Source organism: Caloenas nicobarica, chromosome 5 (assembly GCF_036013445.1).
Source record: "Caloenas nicobarica isolate bCalNic1 chromosome 5, bCalNic1.hap1, whole genome shotgun sequence".
NCBI lineage: Eukaryota > Metazoa > Chordata > Aves > Columbiformes > Columbidae > Caloenas > Caloenas nicobarica.
Genome location: NC_088249.1, coordinates 18,403,243 through 18,419,457, shown reverse-complemented (window position 1 = coordinate 18,419,457; position 16,215 = coordinate 18,403,243). Strand labels below are relative to the sequence as shown.

The following is a 16,215-nucleotide window of genomic DNA, read 5'->3' as shown; positions in this document are numbered from 1 at the left end:
TCTCCAAGCATCCTTGGAGATTTTTTTCTTCCTTTTACTTGGGCTGATGGTTACAATTAGCATCCTACAATATACACAAAGTAAGAGTAGTTGTATTCCTGCTTTTTTCATCTCTAAATATCTCAGTCTTATAATTTTTTCTGCAAGAACTAATGAACTAAAGGAACTAACGGAGTCTGCAAGGCTGAGAACAGTGCTGTTCACACCAATCTGTACCTTTCTCAACTATGGCTCTAAAGAACATTTTACCCAAATAAGGATTAAAGGCCCGTATTCTTCTTGTTTAGGCATATGTTACAGTTTGAAATGGCTCCTGACAGTAGGACAGATCATAGCACACAGTTAAAAACAGTGGGGTTATTGGAATTTACCGTTTTCAGTATTACAGATCAAACTTTGTTTTCAGTCATCAATGTATCAGCCTACGAGGGGCTTTTGCCGGAGGGGACTCGACCGAAGAGCGGGGCCGCAGTCCCTGCCCAGAGCGGCGCCGCGGCTCGGTGCCACCGGCCGCAGGCCCCCGCGGAGCCGCCCCAGCTGCCGCCCCCGCGGAGCCGCCCCAGCTGCCGCCCCCGCGGCTCCCAGCGCGGCGTGCAGGCCCCGCCTCGGCCTGGCGGGGCCTCTCCTCCCGTTTCCGCGGCAGCCGCTCGGCCGCCCGCGCTCCGCCGCGGGGCCCACTCGGCCGGCAGCGGGTCCGCAGGCACCGGGGGCCCAGCCGGAGCCGCTGCGGCGGTCCCGCCGGCGGGATGGGGCTGGAGGTGGAGCTGGAGCCGCTGTTCCAGGCCTGGAGCTACTTCAGGCGGAGGAAGTTCCGGCAGTGCTCGGATCTCTGCTCGCAGCTGCTGGAGAGGCCGCCCGGAGAGCAGGTAGCGGGGGCCGGGGCGGACGGCGCTGGTGTCGGTCGGCAGCGGTTCGCGTCCCCGCTTCTCGGCAGCCCGGCAGGGCGAGCGCCAGCGGCCTGCCTCTCTACCTGTTGCAGCCGCCGGAGGGGCCCGGTGTGACCCCCGTTAGCGGGCCGGGTAGGGCTGGGCCGCGCCGTGCTCCGTGGGGATGGCGATGAGGAGGAGGGCCAGGCAGCGCCTTCCCACCCAACTCCCTGAAGCTCTCCCGCGAGTGGGGGCGGTGAGTGCGGGGCTGCGGCCGCTCCTCAGGCGCTCTGGCAGCTCCCCCGGCCGTGCAGGGAGAGCGGAGCTGTGCGGCACGGACGTGGCGCTGCTGGGACTGAAACCGTGACTGGAGTTGGGTCCACGACTCCCCACAACAGGAATTTTAACTCAAGATTTTGCGCAGGTACAGGAAGGAAAGCCAAGGCTAAAAATGGGGTCTCCGTAAGGTTGTTACTGCTGATTTTATAGAGATGTTCGGGTATCACAGTTGCTGTATGGACTAAACCCCATAAGGTTAAGAGATGCCTGTTTTAGCTTACCTACGAGTATTACCTTGGGACACAAGGTGTTTCCATTCCTCTCTCCAGCTGCAAGGTCTCTGGAAATGTTGGGCACGTGTTGTTCAATACCTACGTATTTTCTCATCCTTCTGTAAGGAAGGATTTGAGAATGTTTTTTTCTGGATTAATATTTGTATGCATGTAAGCATTTGTACTGCCATATTTGGAAAACAATAATTGAATGGACTTCATCTTCATCATAAATACTTTACAGGAAATTAATAAGTGTCTCAAAGCATGCTGTAGCTACATACTTTAAGAGTCTTGAAGGCAGTTCTTTTCATCATAGAAGAAAAGTGTTTAAAGAAGGTTGCAGTCACACAATTGTATAAATGTAAAGCACTGTAATTGTTTAAACTGGTTTAGCATAAATATTTAAAAGGTGCTTTTGTTTGTGTTATATATGGTAAGACACCAACAGGGAGCATCAGCAGAAACATTTTTAGCGGAGAAGACTTTCCAAGAAAACTGTTCCTGAACACTGAATGGGATTGAGTATAAGTTCTGTGCAAGTCCTGTATAATTTATGTGTATTTATATTATTGGGTTGTGATACATGTAATTTTGTGTACGGAAGTACAGCACTTGATTCACAACAGAAACTCTTGAGATAGTATAGATAATAACAGTAAATAAGAGTCGTAAAGATCATAGTGCTTCTCTTGCTATTAATTTATACATTTTTTAATTAGTAAAACATTTTCCAATCTGTGATCTCAACATGGAAATATAAAGACAACTGCGTTTCTAATGTCTGCTGAAGCTCAAGTATAAAATTGTTTTGTTACACCTGACTTATCTAAGCTTTTGCAGTGCTGTTTTCAGTAGCACTGTGGGCCTCACTGAAGACATCTGCAACTGACAGAAATTGGGTAAGGTACAGAAGGTGTACAAGGCTGAGGAAAATTTTTAGGAGAAAAATAACAAAACAGCAATGAGAGAATTTTCTTCCAAATATTGATCACACATGCTGCAAACATTTAAGTGTATAAATTGTTTTCTTAGAAGAATGTGTAGCTTTATCTTAGAGAACCAGGACCTTACATACCAGCAATATAGCAGTTTTTCCAAATACTGTATAAAGTTGGGACAAATAATCACTTCAATCTTTGAGATGATCACACCAGCCTATAAGCTCCATCTTCTATAAGAACGAAAGAGTAAAAACACTTAAGATAATTATGTTTTGAGAGACAGTGAAGGATGGTCATATGAATGGTGCCTATACTACATCAAATCACAGGCTCTTAGCAGAGATCCTATACAAGTCTCTACATTTTAAGATGGAGCTTCTTCAGTGTTTTGAAAGGACTTCCAGGTCATGCTTGCCTACAAGGGACTGGACATTATCACTTCAGTATGTTCATTTCAGAATTGTATTCCTGTTCACAGTTTTATGTGAAAAAATTACTCTTCATCAACAGCATATTTCAAACCTACCTGAAAGTTTAGATGGAAGAGAAATGTCTTTGCTTTCTGTAGAGTCAAGCTTGAAATATGGTTAATTTGGCTCTTGCCCCATATAATCGTCTTGAGGAATCCTTATTAAGAACTCTTTTAAGCAGGAATTAATGACTTCTAAAAATATTTTAAAAGATATCTATTTTTGCATGGAAAATATAAGTCTTCCTCTATAACATTTTAAAAGTGCATGGAACAATGTTTCAGTCTTTCTCTGAAAAGAGATTACATAGAGCAATGTTCCAGTAAAGTACATCACAAGATTGCAGCCACCAGCAAGTGGATTTTACACTGTAGAAGTACTTTATGTAAGTGGAGTAACAGTTTAGAGATTTTTCAAAAAAATAAATAGAGAGGTGGTTCTTAAGTGGCAATTCAGCATGTTTCTTCAGAAGGATCATGGAGTATACTTGTGCTTCATGGTGTATTATGTGATGGCCACACAGCTTTTTTTTCCATTGTTCCTCTCTGTTAGTCCAGACAAAGAACACAGCTCCTGACAAGAGAAGATGTACCTTTTTTTATACCACCTGTTTATTTTGGTACAGCAGGTTGGGGAAACCAAAATATTGGTTAAATAACTTTCAAGAGTGCAACTTGACCCAAACTCAAACCAACTGAACATTCAAAATCTCTTCAAGTAAAACATTTTCAAGTTACCTTGTTAAAACACAGCTTTAACATCCATGACAGACTTAACGTGGAATGTGTTTTCTCTTCTTCAGTCAGCTGTGCTCATGATCTTTTAGATTTTACACTTTATAACACAAAATATTTACTGGTTATATGTCTAAATAAGCCTGTATTTTTTTATTCTGCTTCTCATTTGTAAAGCCTTGCAGGTCTTTTCTCTACCTATGTTGTTGCATTTTCAGCTCATTTCTTTCTAACGCTTGCTGCTTTTAGGTACCAGTCTGTCACATTTGTCCCGCTAGACTGCAGGCAGAGTAAACAAAATAGTAATGTGCCTCAAGAATGTGTTTTATATGTAGTTGAAATCTTGAAAACTATTTTGAACCTCCATAATACAACAGAATGAAAAAGCAGATCATGTTTATATATTGCAGCACATATACTTTACATTTAATAAACCATTATTTTAATAAGACCTTTGAAAGATACTAAACTCCAAGGCTGAACACTGAGATAATTAGAACACAAATAAATGACCTATATTACTTAATTCTCCTCGTTTGCCTCGTCTATTTTAATAGTCTGACACTATTTTACATTATTCTGTACTTATTCTAATGGTAGCATATCAGGTTGCTGTAGTTGTGAATTCTAGAAAAGTGATCTATTATTACTTTTTTTAAAAAAGTTAATTAAGAATCCAAGACCATTCTCCGGCAGATTGCCTGTTGATTCGTGAAGTCTGTCTTACTTTTGAAGGTGGCGTGTTAATGACATCAGTGGTTCCTAAATATTTTGATTGAACTTCCTCTTCTTAAGCCACCTACCGGGAAATGGTGCTTACATCTATGTGAATTACATTAGTAGTATTTTAGTATAACCTGGAGAATACCTAAATTAAATATGTATCAATTTTGGTACCTAGTCCAATATGCGTGGTTTATTATGCTAAAAACCACGTAGCAATTCTAAAACATTTGATAGTCAAACCCATAGTGGGGGGTTCTTCTGCAAATGAGGCTGAAGATATGTCACGTTGAGCACCAGGAAAGCAAACAGACAAATGACAACACTTATGGAAGGTTTGGATTAAGCGAGCTGCCGTGCAGCACAAGGGAATACTCAACTGCTCTAATCGCTGTGCCATCTGTTCTCACCCTCTTGTCCCACATTCTGCAGAGCGTGTGCCTCCCAGCCCCTGCAGCCAGGGAAGGATGGGTCTTGTGAGACCAGTAGCCTTGGTGGCTGTTGGGAGATTCACCTCTTTGCTCAGCGTGCATCAGGAGATGATGTAAAAGCGAGCCGCAGGTGTTCTTCAAAATGATGCTCAGGAATGGTTGAGTTAAATCATGACTGTTACAGGTCAGAGCTTTTTCATGCTCAGGCAACTACCATTCTCTCTGCTAAGACACGTAACATAGCAATAAGTAAGTAAAGGGGGAGACTAACAGTGCATAATCTGAGAGTGTTTTCGTGCCTGAAGGAGATCACCTTGCTTGTCTCAAAGCCTGTCTGTTTTTCCCGGCTGTCAGCTGGGCTGCTAAATGATAGCACCGCTGCTGCTCCATCGCATCCACAACATTGTCGCAAAACTATAGGTAGCTGAAATCAGCTTTCTACAGTAGCCTCAGCAGTAGGCATTTTTGCCAGTCACACTGATAAATGTAGTAAGAAATTTTCTTGACCAGTATGTCTTGATATATCTTTTAATTTACCACTCCCTGTATGTATAGCTTAGTATTCTGAATATGTTTTCATCACAAGTGTAATGATGTGTAAGTTCTCCTTTAAGAACATGGTAAAAGGTGATTTGAAGGTCTGAAAAATAAGTTTACTGATGATCCAATCAATAGTTACATGAAGCTATCTTAATTGGTGTAGAACTCTCTTTGAACCCTGTGACCAGATACAGTGAGCCCTAGGAGGTTTTTAAGGTATGGTGTTGACCTTTTAGTCAACTGGAAATGAATCAGGAATTTTCTTATGTAGCACTATCAAATGCTATGCCATAAACTTGAATTCTCAAAGAACACATGAATGAAATAAAAACATTTTAAAATAAATTATGTTTTCCTGAAGAGTTCTTAATGAATAAAATATGCTGAACGTTTTGATAGAAGAATAATTAGGTGCTACTGAGTTAGATTTTATGGAAGACTTAAATATTTTTTCCTTTAAAATGTCCTGTGCATTTTTTCATTTAGGAATTAGGAATATAAATTTTACTGATGTCATTTACTTCTATGCTGACAGTCTTAGGATAGATAGAAGCTATATTTTCCATGACTAGCATTTGGGCATACAAACACACAAAGCACTGATGTTCAGTTTAATTATTTCCTATTGTAAGCAAACAGGCGTTGTCTCCGATGTTTGTAGTAATAGCATGACCTAGAGGAAATACAGTCCAGGGCTGTCTCTGTTGATCATCCTGATTAGTTACCTAATCTGATTACTCTTCTTTGTGTTCCATATGTCAGATCCAAGGCAATAACCAGCACCGATGTATGAGGCCTGCGGTACTTTAACAATAAAAAAAAAATGCCTAATGTAATTAGCAGACGTGCAGTGGCTGTCCTGTCTTTAACTTGATTGCTATGAGGATTTGCTTTTGTTCATTTGTCCTTTCTTCTCCCACAGTGAACTCTCAGCTACTATTACTTGCATACTGGTTTTTGTAAGGTCATAATAAAGTTATCACAGATATGTTTATGTACATGGAACTTGATTTGGGAACGCATCTTCAACTGAAATCAGTTATTGGTTCAAGAGACTGTAATTATTAAATTTATGCATAAAATTTTGTGATACATACATTGAAGTAATTGTTCTGGGGTAGTGGTTTTTTCTGTATTTCTGCTTTTAATCATTTGAAGAGCATTTTCAGAATATACAAATTTTAATATTCTGGATGTATTAAATCATACTCGCCTGCAATCAATTGTAGAATGAAGCTTTATTAGAATAGAAGGTACGTAATCTTGTTTCATTCCCTCTTCTAGGCTATAAGCATCAGAACACTTAATTTTTCTAAATATTTTTGGTCTTCAAAGAAGCTGACTTTACACATTAAGATGCCCTCAGTGGATTTAGACATCTGGGTTAAATCCTTCATTGCTTTTACAATCTTATTAATTTCAAAGGAGCTTTATATGTGTAAATGAAGAATAAATTTGACATTTTGTTTTGAGATACAAGCTTACAGGGCAGCGCTTTTTGTTAATCTTCTCAAAGAAATCTTTATTTGGAATCTGGTTCCAGTGGATTATTTGCATGGGTAGCAACTGTAGCAACTGCAGCAACTGCTGGATCCACCCATGTTAAAATATATTATATTTAAATGTTATTTTTTGTTGGTCCAGACTAGTGTTTAATGGGAGGGTTCTATCACGTGTTTGAGGGCTGTTTAAAATCTTAAGTTACTTCTTGTCAAAACCTGAAACAATATATTAGGGTGTATTAACAATGCATACTATCACCATTATGAGAGAGCAATGTTTTTAGTAAATATTATTGGTTAACTACTTTTTTCCAAAGTGTAGAGGGATGTAATTTCTGAATTTTTTAGTAATGAATGGTCCTACATAAGCAATTAAAAAAAATATTTTTTTTAAACTAACGAACAGTGCCTAAAGTAAAATACACATCTGTAACATCAAGGTATTTTTGAGTTAGCATTGATGTAATAGCCCTAACCTTGTCTTCATTAGTTATTGTAGCACATATGGTATGGAAGATCACCTACTGCTCTTAAACCATTTTCTAGTATACCATATGTGCTGTAACACTTGGACACAATGAGGTGCATAAAGTGCAAGCTGAAATATCTCAATGTCCTTTTCTTTATTACTTAAAAAGCTACAACAGTTTATTTTTTAGAAGATGAATACTATAAATAAAACAACATTAAAAGAAGTTGGAGTTCATTTAATCATAGATATAAAATATAAAGGCATTTTCAGTGCCTTAGTCAAGCCCAGGTACATCACAGACAACCGAGATCAATCCCTCAATTAACATTTAGTTCTGCAGAATACTCAGTTTATAAACTTCTAAACATTTTAACACTGGGGAACAAGAAATATGGTCCTTAAAAGGCCACAGAACTTCCAGTGCACTACAGAAGGAAGATGCGAGAGCATCACCAGTCTTCCAGGTCACTGCTGTTGTGGAATTTGCAGAGTAGAAATGTTCAGATTGAAAGAAGCAGACCATGTCTCTTCCTACAGAGGGAACGAGTGAGTTTGACGTTACCCTTATCTTGGTGCCACCCGAGCCAGCCGTGTGCCCAGGCTGCGCAGGGGGCTGGCAGCGTGCTGGGGAAAACACTATGATCTAATAGCAGCCTTCAAATATGCGCAAGGAGGTTGCTGAGAAGATGGAGTTTGGCCCCTCATGTTGGTGCATGGAGTGACAGACAGCGAATGTATGTTGAAATGAAGGAGGCTTTGGCTTGATATGAGGAAAAACATTTCTCCGAAAGAGCAGCCAGGCAATGGAACAAATTGTACGGTCTCCATCCTTGGAAGTTTTCAAGGCTCGATTAGACAAAGCTCTGAGCAACCTCATCTGACCTCCTAGCTGACCTTGCTCTGAGCAGGGCTTTGGACTGGAGACTTCCCAAAGTCCCTTTCTTGTGTGAATTAGTCTAAGGTTCTATAATCAGTCTAATATAGCTGGCTTAACTGTAATAGATTTACACAAGGCCAGAGGTGTCTCTACTGCCTCTAGGAGCAGAAATGATCTGACTCTACAAAAGACTAATAGTGATTTAGAGAAAGTAACATCCATCTCTCACCTTCCTTGTCTTTCCCCCTAAAGCTAAGTAATGCTTTAGAGAGCAAAAATTCATCCCCAGTCCCTGGAAACGAGCAGCAGAAGTCCTGAAGGATAGTTTAAATATTATATAAGCATGGTAGTTACACAATAAATTATAATAAGCCTACATTTCCTCTTGTTAGTATTTATTCACTTCTACCTCAAGTTTCCAAGCAGTTGCAAGTTCCTGCTTTTTGGCTTGTAATAAACTTCATCGGGCAGGCATTTTGTTTATTGGATGGTGCAATAAGCCATTAGTTTGACATTTATACTACTTACAGCATTACTGTCCAGAATACAATAAATACATCATTTCCATCATAAAAGTACAAAAAAACAAGTGCAGAATTTTTTTTACATGATCCAGCAGAAGCAAGAAAAGGAAACAGCATCTGCAAAATGGACTTACTGCAAATCTGCTTTTATTGTGTAAAACACTGATTAGCTCCATAACGTAAGTTGAGATAATTAATAAAAAGGAACTTTGGATATATGTATCAGAGAGAAAATGTCTGTGCAAAATGGAGTGGTCACAGAGTATAATTACATTTTTTGTTGTTCTTTTTATTGTTTGGCATTTCCATTCCTCAATTTCTATTTCCTCTCTTTTCAGGAGCCTGATTCTGAATACACTGTGTTCCAGGTAAAGTTCTTTTCATAAATGTGATCATTAGATACAATCATTAGGAAGAATTTCTGATACACTGAATAATACTTGTTTCGTTGTTATATCCTTAATGGCATAGATTTGTTTTTCATCATTGGTAAGGCAGTACCTTTGATAAGGGGCATTTTGAATAGACAGCTTTTATATTTGATAGAAGTTTTCTCTCATGTATTTCCTGTAGGTTTATTCAGCAGTTCAGTAGCTTAGTGCCTCCTAAAAGCTGAATTGAGTCTATCTTGAACTGAATGACCTTCATCTGCTGATAAGATTAGGAGGAAGCTGATGTGTGTTTCACAGACCAGTGTTGACCCTCTCAGGGCTCACGGAATGCGGTGCAGTGGTGGGACTGTCACCTATCCCCGTCCTGCTCCTCCAGCTCACTCCACCGTCTGCCTTGTGTACAGTCTGGTGGTCTTGAAGCTGCGTCATGATGCTTTGCATAAGTGACTGAAGACTGAGAGTAATTGATTAGTTTTCCCTCTGTCTACATTTGCACAGATTACTGCAATGGGAAGAATAGTCATGTGCAGGTGGTGGCATCGCTTGGCTCTAGCCCACAGTCAGAAGAGATTAAATGCGATGTGAAATTGCATCTTTAAATACAGTTCAATAACATTTTCAAAGTCTCCAATTATGTTGCAATGAAGTCATGCAAGCTGTTTGCACACAAAATGATCTTAGTGAAATACTGCAGATATCTTCTCAAGATTATGCTTCACAAGGTAGTTGTTGCATTCTGGGGTTTTCATTGTATGTGGAATAAAATTTACGATAATGGAGAGGATTATTGGAGAATAAAACCTCTTAGAAATATGCGTTACCAGATTCAGAAAATACATTTAGATCTAGATTTTAAGCTGTTGGTTTGGTTTGGTTTGGTTTTTTTCGTAATTTGGTTTTTGGACTTCTCAGGAGCAGGAGAAAGATATTCGATTCAGTGACAAACCAGTTCTCAGGAGCTAAGAGAAAAACACTGTCACTTTTCTTTCTGCAGTTTCTTCTTAAGACTGCTTAAGAAATACTATATCACATTTCTCTACTTAGAATACTTAAGATATTGCTTCCCTCTTTAATTGCCGTCAGCTATTGTAAAGTTCTGTGCTGGTTATGAGTTAAGCAAGCTAAATCTGTTACTATGTTGTGAATATGTGGGCTTTCTGAAATGAGCTGTCCCTTTCTTGTTCCTACTGTCTAAGTGCTCATTTCATAAAAACCTAAGTCTTCGTAATAAACAGCAGACATGTTGCATGTCACAAAACAAAATTATTGATCCCACAAAGAGATAGCAGATAATATAAATGGAATCTGAGGCAACAGTGTGAGTGTACAAACTTGTGCTAGGTAGAGGTGTGAATAATATTGTGATGTGATTACTCAGAAATGTGTGCATTTATTTTTATGGCTTTTTGTGACTATAAGTGAGCCTTCCTCTCCCTGTTGGCAGTGTGATTCTTCTGGATTTGTGCTGCTCTTATTAATTTTAGCTGAAGTTTTCCAGCTAGAGCGGAAAATCTGTGCATTGTACTGTGGTAAATTACTGAAACTGTGCACTTTATTATGAACAGAATTGTTAATTTATTTTCTGGATAACTAAAAACTGCAACACACAAAGTAGGCTTCATAGTAGCATAAAGTAGCTATAGGAAATACCAGGACTACTGTTACAAATTCTCTATAAAAAGTCAGCAAGAGTTGAAATTACTGAGCTGTTCAGAAACTCTGTGAACCTTACATGAGTTTTACGTCTTATGTGGTAATAAAAGATACCTTTACTTTGTGAACAAAACAATAAAATCAAAATTTGTTGAGGAGGGTGTGTTTTAACAGAGAAATGTACATGTCTTCTTTTAAAAAGTTAGACAGTAGTCATATGCCATAGTTCTAGTCAAGTCCCATGTGACTTTTTATGACTATGTAGCACATTGAAAAGGGTGTCAGAAATTTAATTTAATTGCTTTGGAAAAGATCTTTTTCCTATATCTTCCTTTGTATTTGTGTGTCAGTATACATTCTAATTCCTTTTCCAGTGCCTTGATTTTTCAGATATTCAGCATAACTGTGTGCATGCATAGAAATTATATTTCTGTTTCATATGGATCTTGTAAGTAGTAGCTAAGAATTGTGAATTGTCTTCTTGTCTCCTGAGGTAAAGGTCATCTTTCTGTAGTCTAATGTATTTGACATTTTTCTCTCTCTTGCTGTTTTGATCAGAAGTCCTGTAACAAACATTGCTGCAGGCAATTCTTTAATCTACAGACTGATGTTTAATTAAAGAATAATATGTAATATTTGAAATTTTTTGTTGACTGTGAAGCCTCAGGCTAGGACCTTACGACTGGAAGGGCAGCCTAAGGAATCTTTTTTATGACAGATACTGGTCAAATAATGACAAAGAGACACGTTGCTTTTAAAAACACGTTATCTTATATTTGTTATTGGAAAGATCACAGTGATATACCTATGTCTATGTTAAGAGCTGGCCTCAGTTTTAGCAATTAGTGCAGAGAAGTTGCTACTTTCAATTGCCGGGAAAGGTCATTACTGTGGGCAGCTTTTCTTATCTCTGCTAGGAAATTAGCCTGTGCGTGGCTATACTGAGAGCTCTAATTTCATTATATTCCAAATATAGACATGGTTATGTTGACTTCAAACATATATGTCTGAAAAAAGCAGAGTACGGTGAAGGTGTTAAAAATTCAACAAACTAAATTCTTATATAGAATAATGAAAAACAGTTAAGGGTGTTGAACATCTAACTGCAAATATCAATGCTAACTAGAGGCTGTCACCTTACACCGTAAGAAGAAACTAAGAGATAATAAACCAGATCTGGCTTATGTCTGTCTGGCCTAGATTCAAACTGTCCTGCCCTGTTCCTTTCTCTTCTAAATTGAACAAAGGTTTCTAATTGTGGTTGCATGGCCTGACTAAATCCCTACTTCTGCTTGGAAAAAATCACTTTTACAAAGGACAGTTAGATGTTCCAGCATTTCTAGATATGCTTTCTTTTTGATCGACAATTATAAAGTTGCATAGAAATATGAGGGAAGTTCAGATGATCTGAGATGTGATGAATGAGAAGTGTCCTATTAAATGACTACTTAAATTATTAAATAAGCCTGAGGTCCAGATCTTCTCCTGCCTCATATTTAAAGAACAAATGTTTCCATATGTTTGACCTTTAGTTCTATTAAGAGTAGTGTCAGTCTGTTTCTGTTTTGAAATGTCTCCTTAGCAAATATTAAACATACTTTTCCAGCAGACTGCTGTACGCCCTGTCAGAAAAGAAACAAATCTGATTGTTTTAGTAATGATTTTTACTCTGGAAAATTTATGATGATCTGTTCAATATCTGAAGGAAGATCAGGGCTTGTGGCTCCCTGTATCATGCCAGCTCTGTGAGTGCATCACAGGCACATTGTAATCAAAGTGGTTGGATCTGCATTTATTTTGTTGGTGCTTCTGTATTGCTGCCACTGGGTTTTATTTTCCCCATTGATTTGGTGTCTCTAGAGTCTACACAAAGCTTGTCACACAATCCAGGATTATGCTTGCCTTTCCACAGTGCTCACATAATCCTCCAAAACATTTAATGTAGTAATTTGCGAATCAGTTAACTAACCAGTACTCCAATAATCTCACAATCTGAGATGCTTAATCTATACGTTTACACATTGTTTTAACAGCTGATGGTTTCAACAAAGGAGTTGTAGATTATCTTTCTAAAGACTGTTGCTTGTGGGTAGTAATCTACTGTATTTTTAACTGCTAGTTAAAAGAATTTGTTCTTTCTCTACAGGTGCCTGGGAGGGGCATTACTTTGAATTACAGTGGTTTACTTACCTTCGTCTCACATCCCAATTTAAGCAAGGTGTCTGTCAGTGATGGGTTTTGAGTGGCGCTGGTAGCTGGGGATTTCTTCAAAAGCACAAGATCTCACACAGTTGCCTGTGACTTAAGTTAGTCATAACTTTTCATGAGACATGAAATTCTGTCCTCCAAACTCAATGACTATAGCTGTTCTACTCCAAAAGGGTTGCCCAAAGTCTTGGTCCCCTTTCCACCTCCATCAGGTAACTGATGGTTTGAGCAGCAGGGAAGCGCCAGCATGCTGCCATCATGAGCCTGCTGGGTCTAGGACAATATGTGTGTTCTCAGCCTGCTTTCTTGAGCAACTTGGGGTCACACCTGAACCTGCACTTGTGACCTGCATGTCAGGCAACTCTGATTTTAAGAGCAATATTAGGTATGTTCAGATATACGCAATTGTATGAGTCAATACCTTATTCAAACCTATTAAAACTGTGGAGGGAATAATAATAATAAAAAAAGGCAAAATTGCTGATTAGGTTATTTACTTTGTGTCTTGAAGATATTTGTCTTTTTGCTTTATTCAGGCTGCCTGGAGCCTGAAAACACGAGCTTTGACAGAAATGGTGTATGTGGATGAAATTGATATGGATCAAGAAGGAATCGCAGAGATGATGCTGGATGAAAATGCCATTGCTCAAGTCGCACGTAAGCATGACTTTCACTTAAATACATTGAAGCAATAAGAGCTACTTTGGTCAGGATTTTCAGCTTGCAAAAAATATTACGTACTGAGGTGAGGCTTTTAGCTGTTGCTACAAGAGGAGTTTTAGATTGGTTTCTGGTTGTGAGGAAGTGCTGAGGGACAGCACATGGAGTGCTTGGGTCTGTCAGATGGGGGTTCAGATAAACAGTGTTTTGTCAGCTTTTCATCTGCATCTCTGTACTCCTAGTTCTTTTCCATCAGTGCATTTATTTATTTCACTCCTTTCTGGCTTATTTAGGCACTGTGGGAAACTAGGGAAAAATATATGCCCTTAATGTACTGTGAATCCCATCCGTATGCCTATACTATAGGCAACAGTCTGGCCAAATCTGAAATCACCTTTTTGTACCGTTTCCCGTAAAGATTTTCTGAACTGATTTTCTCTCTTCCATTTCTCTCTACTTTTTCCACTCATCCTTCCCAGGACAGTTCTTTGGCCCCGTCATTGTTTCTTGTATGCAGCTCTCTTCAGCTTCATCAGTTCCCTTCTAAGGGAGAAGGAATTAGTAGTCTTCCACTACTTTTTTGCATTATTTCTATTTTGCTTTGTTTCTGTAATACAGTCCACACAGGAATTTTTATGTATCAGATGTGCCAGTTACACTTATCTGTCTTAAACCAGCATAATCATATAATTCAGCTTTTATTTGATTTTACGCCCCCTGTGGTAGTGACCATCTGCCAAGAAAAACAATTTGATTAATATTATTGAGAAATAGCACAGTTTGGAAAAATATATTCATACTATATTTAAACTGAAAAAAGATTACTCTCTGGATAGCGTGTCACAGATTGCCAAAGAAAATCATTATGATAGTGTAGCCTGCACTCCTAAATTGAGATAAGACTTTGCTGTTTGTGCTTCAAATCTGCTAGATGTACCTGAGCTAGTTTATAGTTTTTCATAAACTATAAGAACTTTTCAGAGAGAAAGAGCCCCCTCTTTAGTAAATCATTAAATTTACTAGCTTTTATCAGTGTATGGTGCATCATTAGTGGGAATTATCAACTGTAGCTCCAGCTGTTGCTTCTTTGTGTACTTTTTGTGCCTGATATTAAGTCTTTATTTCCAAAGTAAATAGTTAAAACTGTCATTAAATCACCCAGTGGTCTTGTCTTTGGTAAGCCAAATAATCTTCTCAGTTTGAGGTATATCTTTTAAGTTTTGAATCGAGTCTTGAAACTCTCTTCTCGACCCTTTCCAATTTATCCACATGCTTTTTCAGTTGTAGTCATCAAAACAGACCACAGTCCACTGACACATAGAATATACTTTTTTCTTCTACAGCTTGATTTTGCTTTCTTTACGTATCTCAAGTTACGCTTTTTATCTAAAAGGTAAGCACAGATACAACTAGGGAGGGTGCAGAGGACAAAACCAGTCTCTTTTCAGTGGTACCCAGTGATGGGACCAGAGATGATGGGCACAAACTGAAACACAGGAAGTTCCGTCTGATCATCAGGAAACACTTTTTTACTGTGATGGTGACCGAGCACTGGCCTGGGTTGTCCAGGGAGGTGGTGGAGTCTCTCTCCTTAGAGCTATGCAGAAACCATCTAGACAGGGTCCTAGGCAACTGGCTTTAGGTGACCCTTCTTGAGCAGGGGATTGGATGAAACAACCTCCAGACATCCCTTCCAACATCAATTGTTCTGTGATTCTGTGATTACTTCTACTTTTACACATGATTTAGTAAAAATGGGTGCTTGGTGACTGTGGGCTTTTTTTTTGTTGTTAAAATTTGTTAGCTGTAGTTGGTCTTGACTCAGGGTCTTCTGCTGTGGCAAGTCTTCCAGAATATCCTCCCTTGCTATAATTATAGCTTACAAACTTGAAGATGTGTAGTCATACCTCACATATTACAACTGGTATTATCTGTATTTTGTTTACCAAACAGTTCAAATCCTATTGCATCGGTTACACTTCCATTTCAGTTTTGCATCTTCCCTTGTCTTAGTTTCCAGATTAAACTATCGTAATAATGATTTTGCTCTCAGTCTTGCACTATTAGATAATATTTGATTTTTGTCATCTTTGTCTAGTGCTAAGTCTCCTCAGTATGAACAAAGAAATTTCCAGTTTATTGTAAGACACAATCATTTTTTCAAGTCCCCTGGACAAGGGTGAAGTATCTCCCTGTGAACTGAGAAGTGCTCTTATTTTATAGGACCAGGAACATCTTTGAAACTCCCTGGAACTAGCCAAGGTGGAGGCCCCAGCCCAGCTGTTCGGTATGTCATTGTTTATTGCTTAAAAATGTGGCTAGTTACAAATGAGTAAATCCTCAATTTACCTTCTGAAAATCAAATGCCTTACATATAAGTATTTAAATTCTCTATCAATAAATGCCACTCAACATAAGGATAATGTGCTTAACATCTTCAGGCCAGTAACTCAATCAGGAAGACCTATTACAGGATTTGTAAGACCTGGCACGCAAGGTGGACGGCCAAGTACTATGGAACAGGCTATAAAAACACCTCGAACAGCTCTCACCGCTCGTCCAGTTACTAGTGCTTCTGGGAGATACGGCAGGCTAGGGACGGTAAGTTATTTGACTCTGTTCTCAGAATAATGGTTTTCTTGGTCATGGTATCTGGTACAGTGGCACT

At 38.9% G+C, this 16,215-nt stretch overlaps 1 protein-coding gene across 2 annotated transcripts in view; it reads left to right on the top strand.

Annotated features, from left to right (window-relative positions):
- The first annotated feature begins 633 nt into the window (after nucleotides 1-633).
- TTC8 (tetratricopeptide repeat domain 8) overlaps nucleotides 634-16,215 on the top strand; it is a 42,991-nt gene continuing 27,409 nt past the window's right edge. For both annotated transcript variants that reach the window (XM_065635532.1, XM_065635531.1), the window contains exons 1-5: nucleotides 634-866; nucleotides 8,973-9,002; nucleotides 13,424-13,544; nucleotides 15,771-15,834; nucleotides 15,989-16,148. In XM_065635532.1, the coding sequence (XP_065491604.1) occupies nucleotides 747-866; nucleotides 8,973-9,002; nucleotides 13,424-13,544; nucleotides 15,771-15,834; nucleotides 15,989-16,148 (495 nt within the window). In that variant the 5' untranslated portion in view covers nucleotides 634-746. The remainder of the gene's footprint in view (nucleotides 867-8,972; nucleotides 9,003-13,423; nucleotides 13,545-15,770; nucleotides 15,835-15,988; nucleotides 16,149-16,215) is intronic.